The 16,290-nt window shown below is 41.3% G+C and overlaps 1 protein-coding gene across 1 annotated transcript in view; it reads left to right on the forward strand.

The window, feature by feature from the left end:
• Window positions 1-16,290, forward strand: part of LOC122555119 (uncharacterized) — a 75,993-nt gene that overhangs the window by 18,823 nt on the left and 40,880 nt on the right. The window contains exons 2-3 of the mRNA XM_087992563.1: window positions 4,968-5,052; window positions 5,973-6,052. Of these exons, the coding sequence (XP_087848689.1) occupies window positions 4,968-5,052; window positions 5,973-6,052 (165 nt within the window). The remainder of the gene's footprint in view (window positions 1-4,967; window positions 5,053-5,972; window positions 6,053-16,290) is intronic.

Here is a 16,290-nt window from a genome sequence, read left to right on the forward strand (position 1 = left end):
ACTTGAGGAAAAGGATATGGAGGCATTCTTCATGTCATTTTAGAAAATGGTGAGGCAAATGAATAGGAGACAGGAGGACTGTACGGTGCTCATGCAGAGCAGGTTGACAGGTAAAGCAAAGGAAATTTATGCTTCTAGTCGGAGGAGATTTCTCAAGATTATGATGCAGTGAAGAAGACGATGTTGGTTTCACATGAGTTAGTGCATCATATGGGGCATTCAGGAAAGTTTCCAGAATTTAAGGAAGCTAGCTGGGTTAACTTATGTTGACTTCATAAGAGTTAAGCAAGGAAGTTTTGACAGATGGATAAGAGTGTTAGAAGTTGGAACCACATATGAAGCTCTGAGAGAAGTTACTTTCTTAGAGAAATTTAAAAATTCCCTGTCTTCTGAAATAAGAAATCATGCTGAGTACTAAAGGATTGCAACTGCTAGACAGCCAGCAACAATGGCTGGCCATTGAGTTCCTCCATAAAATTAAACCTTTTTACTGTCAGCCTCATAAATTGGAAAGGAATAGAAGGTTGGAGAATGCAAGGAAGGCACATAGCCAAGTAAGGAATGAATAGTTGGGAATGCCCCAAGGTCTCCTTCTGAGTTCAAAGAGGGATTTAAGGTAAGAGCAGGAATTTAGAGAGGATGTGAAGCAAGATGTTTTCGTCCAAAGGGTGGTAGGAATCATGAAGTCACTGCCTGTATGGGTGGCAGAGGCAAAACCTTCAAAGTATTTAAGAAGTATTTAGATGTGCATTTGCAATGTCAAGGCATACAAGGCTATGGAGCAAGTGCTAACAAATGGGATTTGAATAGGTACTTGTTTATGACCAGCACAGACTCTGAAGGGCCTTTTACTGTGCTGTGGACCTCTATGGCTGTGGACCTCTATGACTATATGAAAGTAGTGAGGGTAGAGGTAAAAATCTGAAATTGGGTGATTCCATTGTGACAAATTGGGATAAATTTATTCAGAATGCTGGAAATCTCACAGAAATCTATAAAATTATGACAAGACTAGACAGGTTAGATGTAGGTATGATATTCCCAATGGTCAGGGTATCCAGGCATCATAGTTTAAATATAAAGGGTAAATCTTTCAGGACTGAAATGGGGTAAATTTCTTCACCCAGAGAGTGGTGAGCCTGTGGAATTCACTACTGCAGGAAGTGGTTGAGGCCAAAATATAGTGTTTTCAAGAAGGATGCAGATAGACATCTTGAAGCTAAAGGGATTACATAGAACATAGAACATAGAACATAGAACATAGAACATAGATTTGGGTGAAATTAGGGTATTGAGCTTGATGATCAGCCATAATTATAATGAGGGTGGAGCAGGTTTGAGGGGTCGAATAGACTACTCCATTTATCTTTCTCTGGTAGATGAGAGATAGAAAAGGCTTTTATCAAAAAAAAAATCAAATTTCTTCAATAGAAGAATCTACGCCAATAACTGTTCTAAGAGATACAGGGGCTATTCCAATTCTCTTGCTGGAGAAGGATTTAGTTTTGAAAGCTGAAAGTGTTAGAAAATGGCATAGGTGGAGAGTATATCTCATTTCTATTGTACATGGGCCAATAGGAGTGTGCTTTGTGGTCTGGACTAGCAGAAATTGGCGTATTTAAGAAATAACCAGTGGTTGGGTTTGATTTACTCTTTGGGAATGATTTAGTGGGGAATGTTATACTTTCTCTCTAATCATTGAAAGTCTGATAGAGATTCGAGAGATAGAACAGTGGAAGGACCAGGTTCCAGCTTTTTTTTCCATTAAGCATTTTACACTATTTCTACACCCACAGCAGTTGCTCTGTCCAGTCCCTTAGTGGTAGTTAAACCTACAACCTGATGATGTCATACCAAAGTCCATTCCTAAAGGTTGGAGGAATACCACAAACAGATGTTAGAGAGCTAAAATTCTACTTAAGAATGGACATTATTCCAAAAGTGTACTTGAGATATCTTCATACATTAAGGTTCAGGAATCAGATCCAGAATTAAGTAAGTTAATGCAGATAGTTCACACAGAAGCTGTGGCTGAAAGGGTTCCAGTGTACTATTATATCAACAATGGACTTTTGATAAGGAAGTGCAGACATTCTTACTTACCTGTAAACAGAGAATGGACTTTCATTAATTAAGTTGTGGTACTGCCCAGATATTGTAAGGAGATATTACAGGTAGCTAATCAAGTTCCAATGAAAAGATATGTAAGAATACAGAAAATGCAGGCATCAATAAACAGATATTTTACATGACCAAGACTTCACAAAGACGTGCAATTCTGTAAAACATGCCATCCTTGTCAGGTGGTAGGAAAATCTTAACATCAATTTCGATCAGCATCTTTGATACCAATGCCAGTTTTTAGTCAAATGAGAGTAAATTGTGTAGAATCATCACCACAAAACAAAATAAGGACATCAGTATTTCTTCACAGTTATGACAACTCAATACCCAGAGCCTGTTCCTTTAAGGACAATTACAATTAGGGAAAGTAATGGAAAAGTTTACTCAGTTAGCTCGTTATGGACTACCAACTGAGGTGCAAGTCTGATCAGGTTCTAACTTTGTGTCTACAATATTTCAGTAATTCATTAGCAATGTGGGCTAAAACAACTAAAGTCAACTGTGCCTCATCCACAAATACAGGGAGCTTTAGAGGGCACCGTCAGACTTTCAAAACCATGAATAAGGCATACTGTCATGGATACCCAAACAATTGTCATCTTCTACTGTTTGCAACCAGAGATTCTCCAGAAAAACTTACTGGATTTTCTCCTTTCAAATAGGATTTATAGTCATGAGATGAAATTTTGATTACAAAAGATTAGGGGGCAGTTCTTGAACAACAAAGACAAATCCTCAATGTTGGATTGGCGGAGGCTGGTATAATTGCAACATTTAAGAGGCGTTTGGATGGGTATATGAATAGGAAGGGTTTGGAGGGATATGGGCCGGGCGCTGGCAGGTGGGACTAGATTGGGTTGGGATATCTGGTCGGCATGGACGGGTTGGACCGAAGGGTCCATTTCCATGCTGTACATCTCTATGACTCTATGACTCTAAATCAGTAGGGTACTTCTCTAAGAAGCTTACCCAGTGTCTAAAGAAACATTTTACTGTGGAAAAAGAGAGTTTGGCATTGTTATTAGCTCTTCAGCACTTTGAACAGACATAGAGACAGGCAATCTTGATTTACACTGAACGTAATCCACTAGCCTTCACTGAAAAGTAAAAAAAAATCAACGTGTAAGATTATTTAAGTGGAACCTTTTATTGCAACTATTTTATGTCAAAGAAAGTTTATAAGCTGGCAAAAAATAATATAATTGCAGATACATTATCCTAAAGGCAAAATATTAAAATAGATTAAAATTTCAGAAATTTTAAATATTTGTAAGTTTGTGTAGAAAGTGGGAAAGAAGAAAATGAATGGATGCAATTTTTGTTTTATTTTTGTGGAATAGAAGTTTATAATGAAACATATTTTTGATTATAGTGTTTAATTTTTCTTAAGGATAGAGCCACATAAGAAACATGTCTTGTTATTTTTGTGTCTTTAAAAACTGGATTGCTGGAGAAAAAATTGTTTTTAAAAACACAGATTTACCAGCACGGCCGCATAACTTGATACCAAGAAATTCAATATCAATCACAAATTCTGGGTTTTTTTTTGCGTGGCTTTGAGTTCTTGTAAAGTGCAGAAGATTGGGAGCCAAGGTTTGGTTTACAAGTGATTGGTTCTCCGTGAGCAGGTTGGAACTGGAAGGAAGCTACAGAAACACAGTCACAGAGAAAGAAAGACTTGGAAGGGTGTGCTGCTTATCTCTCAAACAGGAACTGCCTCTTCTTTGCAGTTAAAAAAAAACTGTTTTAAACTGAAGAAGAACCTTTGGGTGGCAGTTACTGTGACTTTTGTGTTGAAAAAGCAGAGACCTTTTCCAAATCAATCTGTCACCCTTTACTTGCAAACCATGAAAAGTTCTAGAGAAAGAAAACTGAGTACAATTGAGAGCTCGGCTAGCTGAAGTGGGACCATCTCAACATCAGAATCAGAATCGGAAAGCAAAGACCACTGAATGACTTTACAATTTTTCTCTGCTGTTGCCGTTAAACTGTTTTCCCTGTCTGTGTGCGTAGGTGGACTGGACTGGACTGAAGTTTGCATTAGTAGCATCTGCCAGTGGTTTATGCCAGTTTACTTATAGCTGTAGTCTAATTACGTTTGGTCAATAATAATTCTTGTTCAGTGCAGAAACCTATCTCATGCTTTCCATCAACTTTGGTCTGAAAGTCAAGTAAATCGGGAGTCTGTACATACCTTAAAAAGCTTTAATGTTTAGTATGACTCTGAGAATAGCAGGGCTCAATTTATGCAAATCACTTCTTCTTTGCAACTCCAGAGAACATGGGTTCAATTTACAAAATGTTTGGTTAATTGGTTTTACTTAACCAATATCTCAACCCTCATCCCAGGGGCCTATGTTGTGAATATTTGCAGCCCTGCTTCAAATGCAAATATATCCTTCCTAAAGTCTGGAGGCCAAAGCTGAACACCGTATTCTGGGTGTCTCATCGAAGCTCAACATAATTGTTAGCAAGACTTATTTATTCATGTATTCCAATACCTTTGCAATAAAGGCTAACAGCATTTGCTTTCCTAATTACTTGCTAACCGATTACTGCATGTTAGCTTACATGAGTACACACAAATTCTCCTGAATATCAACATTACAAATTTCACACCTTTAAAGATGTGGTTTCTATTACTACAATCAAAATGAATAAACTCACAGTTAGTTATATTAGACATGATCTGCACTCTGATTGACATTCTGTTAACCAGTCCATATGTGTTTGCATATCTACATTGTTAGTGTTGCCAAAAACATACATTAATTAATATTCAAAGATAAATTGTAATAACAATTATTCAATATTTTCTTGAACTTAATATTGATTTTTTGCAGGTGCTCTAAATTTACGTGATGTTTTAAGTGCAGCCAATGCCGTCAGTAAGCAAATTGAACTAATGAAAATGAAAAGAGCACAGAGGTAAATGGTAAAAGCCACTTCAATGTTTATTTCAAACTCTGAGACAAGTTTATGAAAAGAAAGGAGGAGAAAGTGAGGACTGCACATGCTGGAGATCAGAGTTGAGAGTGTGGTGCTGGAAACGCGCAGCAGGTCAGGCAGCATCCGACGAGCAGGAGAGTCAACGTTTCGGGCATAAGCCCTTCGTCAGGAGTGAGGCTTGTGAGCCGAGGGGGTGGAGAGATAAATGGGAGGTGGGGTTAGGGGGAGATCACTTCAATTCCCCCTCCCATTACGTCAAGGACATGTAGGTCCTGGGCTTCCGCCACTGCCAAACCATTACCACCCGATGCCTGGAGGAGGAACGCCTCATATTCTGCCTCGGGACCCTGCAACCACACGGAATAAATGTGCATTTGAACAGCTTCGTCATTTCTCCTCCCCTCACATTATCCCAGTCCCAAGCCTCCAACTTGGCTCCGCCCTCCAGGCCCATCCATCACTGCCCCCTCTGACCTATCACCTTCTCCCTCGCCTTCATCCACCCATCACATTCCCAGCTACCTCCCCCAATCCCGCTCCCCTCCCATTTATCTCTCAGCCCCAACCCACCAGTCTCATTCCTGATGAAGGGCTTATGCCCAAAAAGTCGATTCTCCTGCTCCTCGGATGCTACTTGACCTGCTGTGCTTTTCCAGTGTCACGCTCTCGACTTATGAAAAGAAAGACTAAGTTCTTCACAGTACCAAGCAGATCACATTTCAATCTTTATCCCTTCATATTCTAATACTCAAAGTTACGATATAAATCGTTTATCTGCTACATAAATATAATGTGCCATAGATTTGATACTTTGTCACCGATTTTAAGATGAGAATAGATAAATGAAGAATAAATGCAAAGAGTTCTTGAATTTAAATTTTGTATTTTTATGTTTTAAGTGTATCTCCTTATCAGTCTCGAGCTGTGTCAAAAGTTCATGAACAAAGTCTGCGAAAAGCTGGACCATATTCTGCCAAAGGTAAGGGAAATAGATTTCAATGTATATAGTCAATTCCAAAACGATTGTTACAAATAGGAATGGGGGATTTGGACTGCAACATAGTTACACTTCACAAGAATAAAAAAAATGCAACTAAGGAAGAACTTTCAGGCATAAAAAGTAAAGCACAGCATCTAATTATCTGCTAATTCTTCCAAGGGTTTTAGCCTGATTATTCAACTCGGACATCCACGTGGTTTGCTCTCCATGAGCAACATCCTACAGTCAGTTGCAAATTAGCCTTTGACATAGAGATGCGACATGGTGCAGACAACCAACTTTCTCACGGGCAATTGATAGACTCTCGATAATACCTACAAAGTCAATTTCCCTCATTTTTCAGCACTATTCCAACTTGAAATCTTTGGAAACCTAGTAGCTAAAGGGAGGTGAGGCATCCTGAAATCAAGAGATAAATCCTGCATGCATGTACTGCCTCAGTAATCCCTACAATCAGACACTCACCCTGTGGTCGCTTCCAATCTCCTTCATGATGTTTCCAATCTCTACCCTTTCTCCTCAACCCAGAACTAATACATCTCACTTGTTGGCAACTAATTATTCCAATGACTACTTTTTATGGCCTCTGTGATCTTAAATTTTTGTATCTCTTTCTTTCTCACACTTTCTCTTTCTCTCACTCTTTATCTATCTCTCTCTCTCTACCTCTCTCTCATCCTCCTCTCTCTACTGCACCCCTCCTCGCTTTATCCCCCCTCTCTCTCTACCTCTTTCCCTCTACCATAACCTGTCTCACCCTACCTCTACCTCTCTACTCCATTTATAGTCTCAAGCTCCATGCTTTGAAAATCCCTCTGTTCCTACTTTCCTGATCTCCCGAACCTCCTTCCCACTCTCCATCTGCTGCCGTTGCTAAAGGTCTGTCTGACTGTCAGCCAGGGACTTTGAAATTCGTCATCAATGGCGCCATTTGAACATGTTTACGTTGGGTCCATTTCAGATATGTAGCTTTTTGTTCTATTTTTGTTATTTGCATCAAATGTAGAAGGGTCAAGCAAACAGATAGTTGCTGCAAGGGCACAAAGAGATGTTGGCCTCAAACTGAGAGTCTTTGCTTATAGAAGGAGAAACAGCAAAACAAGACAACATTAGGAAACTATTGAGATTAACATTACTATCAACTGGACTAAAACAATTTGCAAAGGCTAACTTGAAATATCTGCACTGTTTAATTTTCCCCACTGTCCTGGTTTTCACTCCTGATAGTTTCAAAAGTGTTGAGTCAAAATGTGTTGTAGTTACAAGGGCCCAGCTTGCCCTCCCATACCTATTTTCATGCATTCTTCATCAGCAGCCTTTTTTGGAAGGTTAGTAATTTTCCTGACTGAGGGTATCAGAAGTAGACCTGATTGATCACACCCACTGGTTGGCTCCACCTGGCAGGTCAACTGACAAGGATTGTCTAGGTGAAAATGAGTACTGCAGATCCTGGAGATCAGAGTCAATATTAGAGGTGGTGCTGGGAAAGCACAGCAGTTCAGGCAGCACCTGAGGAGCAGGAAAATCGACGTTTCAGGCAAAAGCCCTTCATCAGAAAATCGATTTTGCTTTTCCAGCACCATTCTAATCTTGACAAGGATTGCCCTTCTCTCTCAGGAATAAACATTAATCTGAGCATTTTGTGAGGAATTTGGAAAGGAATCATATAAACCTTAAGATAGTCTCCATTCCTGAATGTTTGTTGAAAAGTATTGCAGATCACAGGGAAAATAAAGTTTTTAAATTGATAAACCAACAAAGAATTGTGATTAGTCGATGTGCTGAAAACAATGTGGAGCTAACGTGTATAGAACTTGGAGTTGGATGAGCAAGAGAAATGACTAACAAGAGGGGTCATAGTTTTAAGCTGGTTGGAGGAAAGTATAGAGGGGATGTCAGAGGCGGGTTCTTTACACAGAGAGTTGTGAGAGCATGGAATGCATTGCCAGCAGTTGTGGAAGCAAGGTGATTTAGGGACATTTAAGAGACTAATGGACATGCATATGGTCACAGAAATTTGAGGGTGCATACATGAGGATCAGTGGTCGGCACAACATCGTGGGCTGAAGGGCCTGTTCTGTGCTGTACTGTTCTGTGTTCTATGTTCTATGTAGAAGCCAGCATTTTCTGTGCCGCTGGGTTGGAGCAGCATCATTAACATGATGAACAGGAACAGTCCAAAGAGAATTTTAACACAAAAAATATAATTGTGTTTTGCTACAAGAGATTTGGAATTTTACAGCATGAGAACAGAGCAAACAAATTGAGAATCCTGTATCTGATTGGACATTGAACGGAGTATCCGATCATTTTTTGCCAAAATACTGGTCAATACACATGTCACTCTGTTTTTTGAGAAAGGTGAGAGAGAGAGAAAAACTGGGCAATTACAGAGCAGTTAGCGTCTCCTCTGTGGTGGGAAAGTTATTGAGAGTTTATAATCAAGGACGGGGTAACTGAACCCCGCAGACCATCAGTTAATCAAGGGGAGCCAACATGAATTCATGACTGGTAGGTCATGTCTGACAAAACACATTAAATGTTTTGAAGAGATGATTAAAGTTGTGGAGGTGGGAATGTCTATGAATATTGTCTAGATAGATTTCCAGAAGGCATTTGAGAAGACATGCCTAGGAAATTGGAAGCGTGGCAGCCGACAGAAAGTAGTGATAGTTGATAGGTTACTCAAATTGGCAGGGTGTGACCAGTGGTGTCCCATTAGAGTCTCAGTTATTCACATTATTTACTCATGACTTGGATAGTGGCGAAGAAAGTCATATATCCAAATTTTCTCATAGCACAAAGTTGGACGACATTGTAGACTGTTTAAGGTTTCTATGAAAATCTATAGCTCGGGTTGTGGTTGAAGTTGTTGGTCGGTTCACTGAGCCAGTTGATTTTTCTGCAAACATTTTGTCTCCTGACTGTGTGATATCTTCAGTGCTGTGTAGCCTCTGGATGAAGCACTGTCATTGTGATCTGCCTGAATTTATCAGTTCCATCTGTCAAGGCGGGTGGTTCTGTGTCTGGTTTTGTGATGTAGTGGTCTGTAGATGGGATTCATTTCGACATGTTTCTTTATGGAACCAGTGGATGAATATCAGGTCTCCAGGAATTCCTGAGCTTATCTTTGTTTTGCATGTTACATTGACGTTGTCCCAGTTGAATTGGTGTCCTTTGTTGTCCGTGTGTACTGGCATGAGGGAGACCTGCTCGTGACATTTTGTTTCAAGCTGATGCTCATGTTTTCTGGTGATGAGTTTCCTGAACGTTTGTCCTATGTAATGTTTCTCACAGTTGCTGCATGGTATTTTGTGTATCACATTCGTCCTGCATGTTGTGGGTATGGGGTCTTTGTTCTTGGACAGTAGCTGGCGAAGTGTGTGTTGTCATTATCCCCAGAGGACGAGGGATCTAGTAGTCATTTCTAATATAGGGTAAGGTGGTCAGAGTGTTGAGACACACTGGTCTGTGTCTTCTTGGTGTTGTTTATACAGCAGGCGATGGCGGATGAAGCTGTTAAGGGTCCCATTATTAGCAAAGACTTTATAGAGGTGTTTGTCTTCTGTTTGCAGTGCTCTAGAGTGTTACAGCTCATTTGAACAGAGTCTTGACACAGCTCTGTTTGTGAATGTTGGGGTGGTTGCTGTTGTAGTTGAGAATCTGGTCTGTATGAGTAGCCTTTCTATACACCATTATTGATTCGTTCATTCTACCAGTACGTCTAAGAACAGGAGTTTGTTGTCTTTCTCTTCTTCTCTGCTGAACTTGATCCCGGTGAATATGCTGTTAATAAGGTGGTGTGTGTTTTCTAACAAAGCTATCGCCCATTTACCTGATCCATAGTTTGGGCAGGATCTCAGGAAGGGCTTTCTAGCTTTTGCATTACTGCTTCAGCAATGAGCCCTGTGATTGGTGAGTCCATGGATGTCCCATTAGTTTGTTCATATATTTGTTCACTGGAAACAAAGTGTGTGGTCAGGCCAGTAATTTCAGCATATTATCTTTGCTGATAGTTTCATTGTTGGTCTGTGTTGTTATTTGTCTAGAAGTGCAGCCAGTGTCTAGAAGTTCCCTTTGCCAGTGTTATATTGATAGAGGTGAACAGCGCTGCAAAGTTGATTGAGACCATCATTTCATCCTCACTGGTTTATGTATCTCTAATGTTGTTGAGGAATTCCTGTGCTGAGCGGATAGACTGTGTTGAACTTGTGATGAGATGTTTCGGTCTTTGGTGTAGCTCCTTGGCAGGTCTGCCTGTGTGTTGATGTGCCCAGAGGGGAGACTGTGGGTCTGAGCAGGACATCTGGTTTGGGCACTTTGGGGACTCCATAAAAGTGGGGAGTGTTTGAATCTTTGGGCTTCATATTTGGACGTTCGTTCTTGTTATCTGTCCTGCTTTTTCTCGTTTCTTTAGTGTGTAGACTGTGTAGATGTAGCATTAAAATTAGAAGGGGATATTGATAGATTGGTAGTTGAATGGCCAAACTGTGACATGGACTTCAATGCAAGCAAGAATGAGGTTATTCAAGTAAAGTTCGGGGTACTTTTTCGATAGTATGATGTGAATGTCCAAGACGACTTGGGGATTCAGCTGCACAGATCTTTAAACTGGCACAAGCAGGTACAGAAAATAATCAAAAAGGCTAATTGAATGCGGGCCTTTGTATCAAGAACACTGAAGCATAAGGGACTCTGAAATGATGCTGCAACTATATAAAACACTGGTTGGACCTGTTTGGGAGTACTGTGAATAGATCTAGCCACCGCACCCTAGGAAGGATATATTGTCCTTGCAGGAATGATATGTTGATTTAAGGGGTTAAGTTATGAGGAGACCTTATAAAATTAGACCTGTTTTCCCTGTAACTTAGAAGGTTAAGGGGCAATTTGATTGAAGTTATCAAGATATTAACAGGAAAAAACAGAGTAGATAAAGATAAACTATTTCCACTGGTTGGAGATTCTAGAACCAGGAGGCACATTCTGAGAATTAGGGCCAGACAATTCAGGCAATATGTTAGGAAGCTGAAAGTTTGATGGAGGTTAGAATTCTCTTCTGCAAACAGCAGTTGATTCTAGATCAGTTGTTGATTTTAAAGCTGAGCCAAGTTTTTAATAAGCAAAGGTATTAAGGAATATGGGCCAAAGGAGGTATATGGAGTTAGACCACAGATCAACCATGATCCCATGGAATGGTAGAACAGGCTTGAGGAGTTGAATCTTCGAGGAGAAAGTGAGGGCTGCAGATGCTGGAGATCAGAGCTGAAAATGTGTTGCTGGAAAAGCGCAGCAGGTCAGGCAGCATCCAAGGAACAGAAGAATCGATGTTTCGGGCATAAGCCTTTCTTCAGGAATGAGGAAAGTATGTCCAGCAGGCTAAGAACTCAGCACCGCCTTCCTAACCTGCAATCTTCTTCCTGACCTCTCCGCCCCCACCCCCACTCTGGCCTATCACCCTCACCTTGACCTCCCGCCACCTATCGCATTTCCAACGCCCCTCCCCCAAGTCCTTCCTCCCTACCTTTTATCTTAGCCTGCTGGACACACTTTCCTCATTCCTGAAGAAGGGCTTATGCCCGAAACATCGATTCTCCTGTTCCTTGGATGCTGCCTGACCTGCTGCGCTTTTCCAGCAACACATTTTCAGCTTTGAGGAGTTAAATGGCCTGCACTATTCCTATGCACCTATAATACTTTGGCCTCCACACACCCTGAGCTCCACTGTCCCCCATGTTCCATAAACTCAGGGTATCCAGCAATGGTTTGTATCTTATTTGACATCAAGCACCATATTGATTTCTGGTGAACACCACAAATGTCTTAAGACCATGAGACATAGGAGCAGAATTAGGCACCCAGCCCCTTGAGTCTGCTCTGCTATTCGATCATGGCTGATATGTTTCTCAGCCATATTCTCCAACCTTCTCCCCATAACCCTTGACCCCCTTACCAATCAAGAACCTACCTATCTTTGTCTTAAATACATTCAATAATTTGCTCTCCACAGCCTTCTGTGGCAATGAATTCTACAGATTAAGTACCCTCTGGCTGAAGAAATTCCTCCTTATATCAGTTCTGAAGGTTTGTATGATTAGATTAGATTAGATTCCCTACAGTATGGAAACAGGCCCTTCGGCCCAACAAGTCCACACCGACCCTCCGAAGAGCAACTCACCCAGACCCATTCCCCTACCCTATATTCACCCCTAACACTATGGGCAATTCACCTGACCTGTACATCTTCGGATTGTGGGAGGAAACCGGAGCACCTGGAGGAGACCCACGCAGACACGGGGTGAATGTGCAAACTCCACACAGACAGTTACCCAAGGCTGGAATCGAACCTAGGACCCTGGTGCTATGAGGCAGCAGTGCTAACCACTGAGCCACCAAACTGCCACTGTATCTTCCCTCTGACACTATGACCTCAGATCCTAGCCTCTCCTACTACGTCATCTCCATGTCCACTCTATCCAGGCCTCTCAGTATTTTGTAAGTTTAAATCGGATCCCCTCCCCCTCATCCTTTTAAACTGCAAGTACAGACCCAGAATCCTCAACCACTCCTCTTATGAGAAGCCACTTCATCCCTGGGATCATTCTTGTAAACCTTCTCTGGACTCCCTCCAAAGGCAGCACATCCTTCTCAGATATGAGACCCAAAATTGCTCACAATATTCCAACTAAGGTCCTACCAGAGACTTATAGAGCCTCCGCAGTAAATCTCTGCTCTTGAATTCTAGCCCTCTTGAAATGAATGCTAATATTACATTGGCTTTCCTAACTGTCAATGGAACTTGCATGTTAACCTTGAACTCGGGCTCCCAAGTCCTTTGGGCTTTAGATTTCCAAAGCCTTTTCCCATTTGAAAAGTACCTCTATTCTTTCTACCAGAGTGTATAACCTCACACTTACCCACATTGCATTCCATCTGCTATTTCTTTGCCAACTCTCCTAGCCCGTCCACATCCTTCAGCGGCTTTACACTTCCTAAATACTTCGTGTCCCTACATTTAACTTTGTGACATCTGCAAACTTAGCAACAACATCCTCAATTACTTCGTCCAGATTGTTAATGTATAGTATGAATAGTTGTGGTCCCAAAGCAGACTAATCCTGAAAACGTCCATATCCAAATGGCATGTAAAATATCCAAGGAGAAAGTGAGGACTGCAGATGCTGGAGATCAGAGCTGAAAATGTGTTGCTGGAAAAGCACAGCAGGTCAGGCAGCATCCAAGGAACAGGAGAATCGACGTTTCGGGCATGAGCCCTTCTTCAGGAATGAGGAAAGTGTGCCCAGCAGGCTAAGATAAAAGGTAGGGAGGAAGGACTTGGGGGAGGGGCATTGGAAATGCGATAGGTGGAAGGAGGTTAAGGTGAAGGTGGTAAGGTGAGGGTGATAGGCCGGAGTGGGGGTGGGGGCAGAGAGGTCAGGAAGAAGATTGCAGGTTAGGAAGGTGGTGCTGAGTTCGAGGGATTTGACTGAGACAAGGTGGGGGGAGGGGAAATGAGGAAACTGGAGAAATCTGAGTTCATCCCTTGTGGTTGGAGGGTTCCTAGGCGGAAGATGAGGCGCTCTTCCTCTAGGCGTCATGTTGCCATGGTCTGGCGATGGAGGAGGCCAAGGACCTGCATGTCCTTGGTGGAGTGGGAGGGGAGTTGAAGTGTTGAGCCATGGGGTGGTTGGGTTGGTTGGTCCGAGTGTCCCAGAGGTGTTCTCTGAAACGTTCCGCAAGTAGGCGGCCTGTCTCCCCAATATTGAGGACACGGCACAGGCAGAAATGTGATGGAATACTCCCTACGTACTGGAATGACGTGCAGCTCCAGCAATAATCAAGAACATGTTACCTTTCAGGACAAAGCAGCCAACTTAACTGGCAGCACATCCAGAAACACTCACTCCATCCATCATCAATGTTCAGTGGCAACTAAGTATACTGGATATTAAGGCCAGCAATCAATTAGCCTTCGTGATTATTTTCTGTACCTGCTTGTGCCATTTTAAAGATTTATGCAGCTGAACCCTCAAACCGGTTCACATCATAGTATCTATAAAGTACTCTGAACTATCATTTTTGGACATCCTCATACTTGCTTATGTCTAAAGGATGCACTGCAGAAATTCACCAAGGTTCCTTAGGCAGCACCTCCCAAGTCCACCTCCATCTAGAAAGACAAGGGCAGCAGATACATGGAAAAACACGCACCTGCAAATTCCCCTCCTTGCCACTCACCGTCTTGCAAAATCTCTGTACTCTTCCAATCTGGCCATTTGTGCAACTTGCATCCTGTGCCCTATTATTATCCACCTTTGTTACCCTAGACCATGTACTTTAAAATTTCCAGCCTCATTTCAATTCAGGCAGTTAACAAAGCTTTCAGTCATCCTTTCTAATATGACCTTCTTCGGATCAGCTTTGACCATTGCATTTCTGTAAAGCATTTTGGGATGACTTTCTACAGTTAAGGTGTTGGGCAAATGCAAGTTGTGAAGCAACAGACATTTTGAGATTCTGCAGAAAGTTTTGAACATTGTTACAGTGACTGGAAATGTTAAACCATATAAACTTGTGTCTGTTAAGTATCTCATTTCCTCATTTAATTTTATTTTTAAATTATCACGAATGAATAATGTCACAATAGCATGGACTCTCTCAGAGAGAAAACCTGATGAAGTAGCAGGCTTACCCCAATGTCCGGAGAATGTAAATGGAATGAGGATACAAGGCACTAAGATGCTTGGCTGAAGTGATCCAGATTCTGCAATGTCATTGTGCTTATTATGTCTTCAGCCTCAACTTCACCAATGTGTTGTGGGCAACAATGAATTGGTTTACAATGAGAAATATTAAAAAAATCGAAAGATCAAACTTGTTTCATTGCCTTTCTGAAGGAGTTTACCTTTAGTTCTGGACTCTTTGAAGGTTCTGATGTGACTCATCAGTTAAGACACATCAGTCCATAAGTTGCAGGAAGCGTGATTGTGGGTTCCTGCAATCCCCCATTATTGGTACGTAAAACACCCCGACCATTTGTGGCAAGTAAGTTCTGATTCTCCACAAATTCCTGGAAAATCTGTGCTGCTGTGCTATTAGCCTAGCTGAAACTAAAAGAGTACCCCCTTGGAAACTAAAAGAGCAATTCCAGTATTAGTATGAATTAGTTTCATCATTGCTATTTAGGCTTGGTATTTAATGTCATGAGAACATAATTAGTGATGAGATTTCTGATTCTAACATACTGTGAAACCTTGGAATTCCAAAAAGAGAACTATGAAATCATGAGATTTATTTACTCCTTCCACTAGTACATATTTTTAGAGGCTTTTAAAAGAAAATCTTAATTTTCCTTTCACTCTTTACTGCTCCTTATTTTTTTTCATCCCTAATTTCACTCTATTTCACCTTAATTCCTTCTTCATACTCATAGATCCTTTATCCTGAAATGCAATTTGTCTGTCGTGTATGGCATATTTATGGGGTCCTAAGTGCCCTGTTGGCATTGCTGCACTGTTATTGACTCACATGTCCAAAAACATACAATATAAATATATCGCTTTATTACGTGTGACGTAAAAAACAATACAATTCATGGCACTTGCCACAGATGTAGCAATCCATCAATGTCTTGACCTTTGCTCCTATAAATGGAAAACTCAGTCATAGTACATTTTCAGCGTAGAAGACTTTATAAATAGCCAGCATATAGAATGCACTTGCAGTTTATTTTGTAAAATCCTTTACATAAGATGATTAAACAAAAGCGATATCTGACATATGAGTACCCTGAATGTCATCTTCATGGTTTTAGTATGTCATCTACACTCAATGTGCAATATTTTCCCAGGAGAGGTTTGAGGAGAGAAGCCAATGCCATTCAAAATGCAATGGTTCACTGGATCCTCCAGCAATCATATTCCAGATTGGAGGCCTGTGGTAAGGTGGAGGTTCCAGCTCCCAGGAGCTGCTGACCAATCAGAGTCTGGCAGCTCCAGAGCATGGCTGGCAGTGCCTTGGAGAAGTCCATGGCTGCTACTAGACTTTCTGGATGGAGGAGCTGTCAAGGAAAAGGTGTGCCATTTTGGGAGTTTTTCTTTGCGTGGGGAGTAGGTTTGACAGTCAATGGCCATTTCCCAGCCTATGTCTATCCTTTAAGATTTAAGATCTTGGGTTCATATTACTTTTAGTTGTAAGTCTTCAGTCACTTATAGTTA

The sequence above is a fragment of the Chiloscyllium plagiosum genome, unplaced genomic scaffold (genome assembly GCF_037043375.1).
Source record: "Chiloscyllium plagiosum isolate Xiang-an unplaced genomic scaffold, Cpla_swu_hap1 HiC_scaffold_1, whole genome shotgun sequence".
NCBI classification, from domain to species: domain Eukaryota; kingdom Metazoa; phylum Chordata; class Chondrichthyes; order Orectolobiformes; family Hemiscylliidae; genus Chiloscyllium; species Chiloscyllium plagiosum.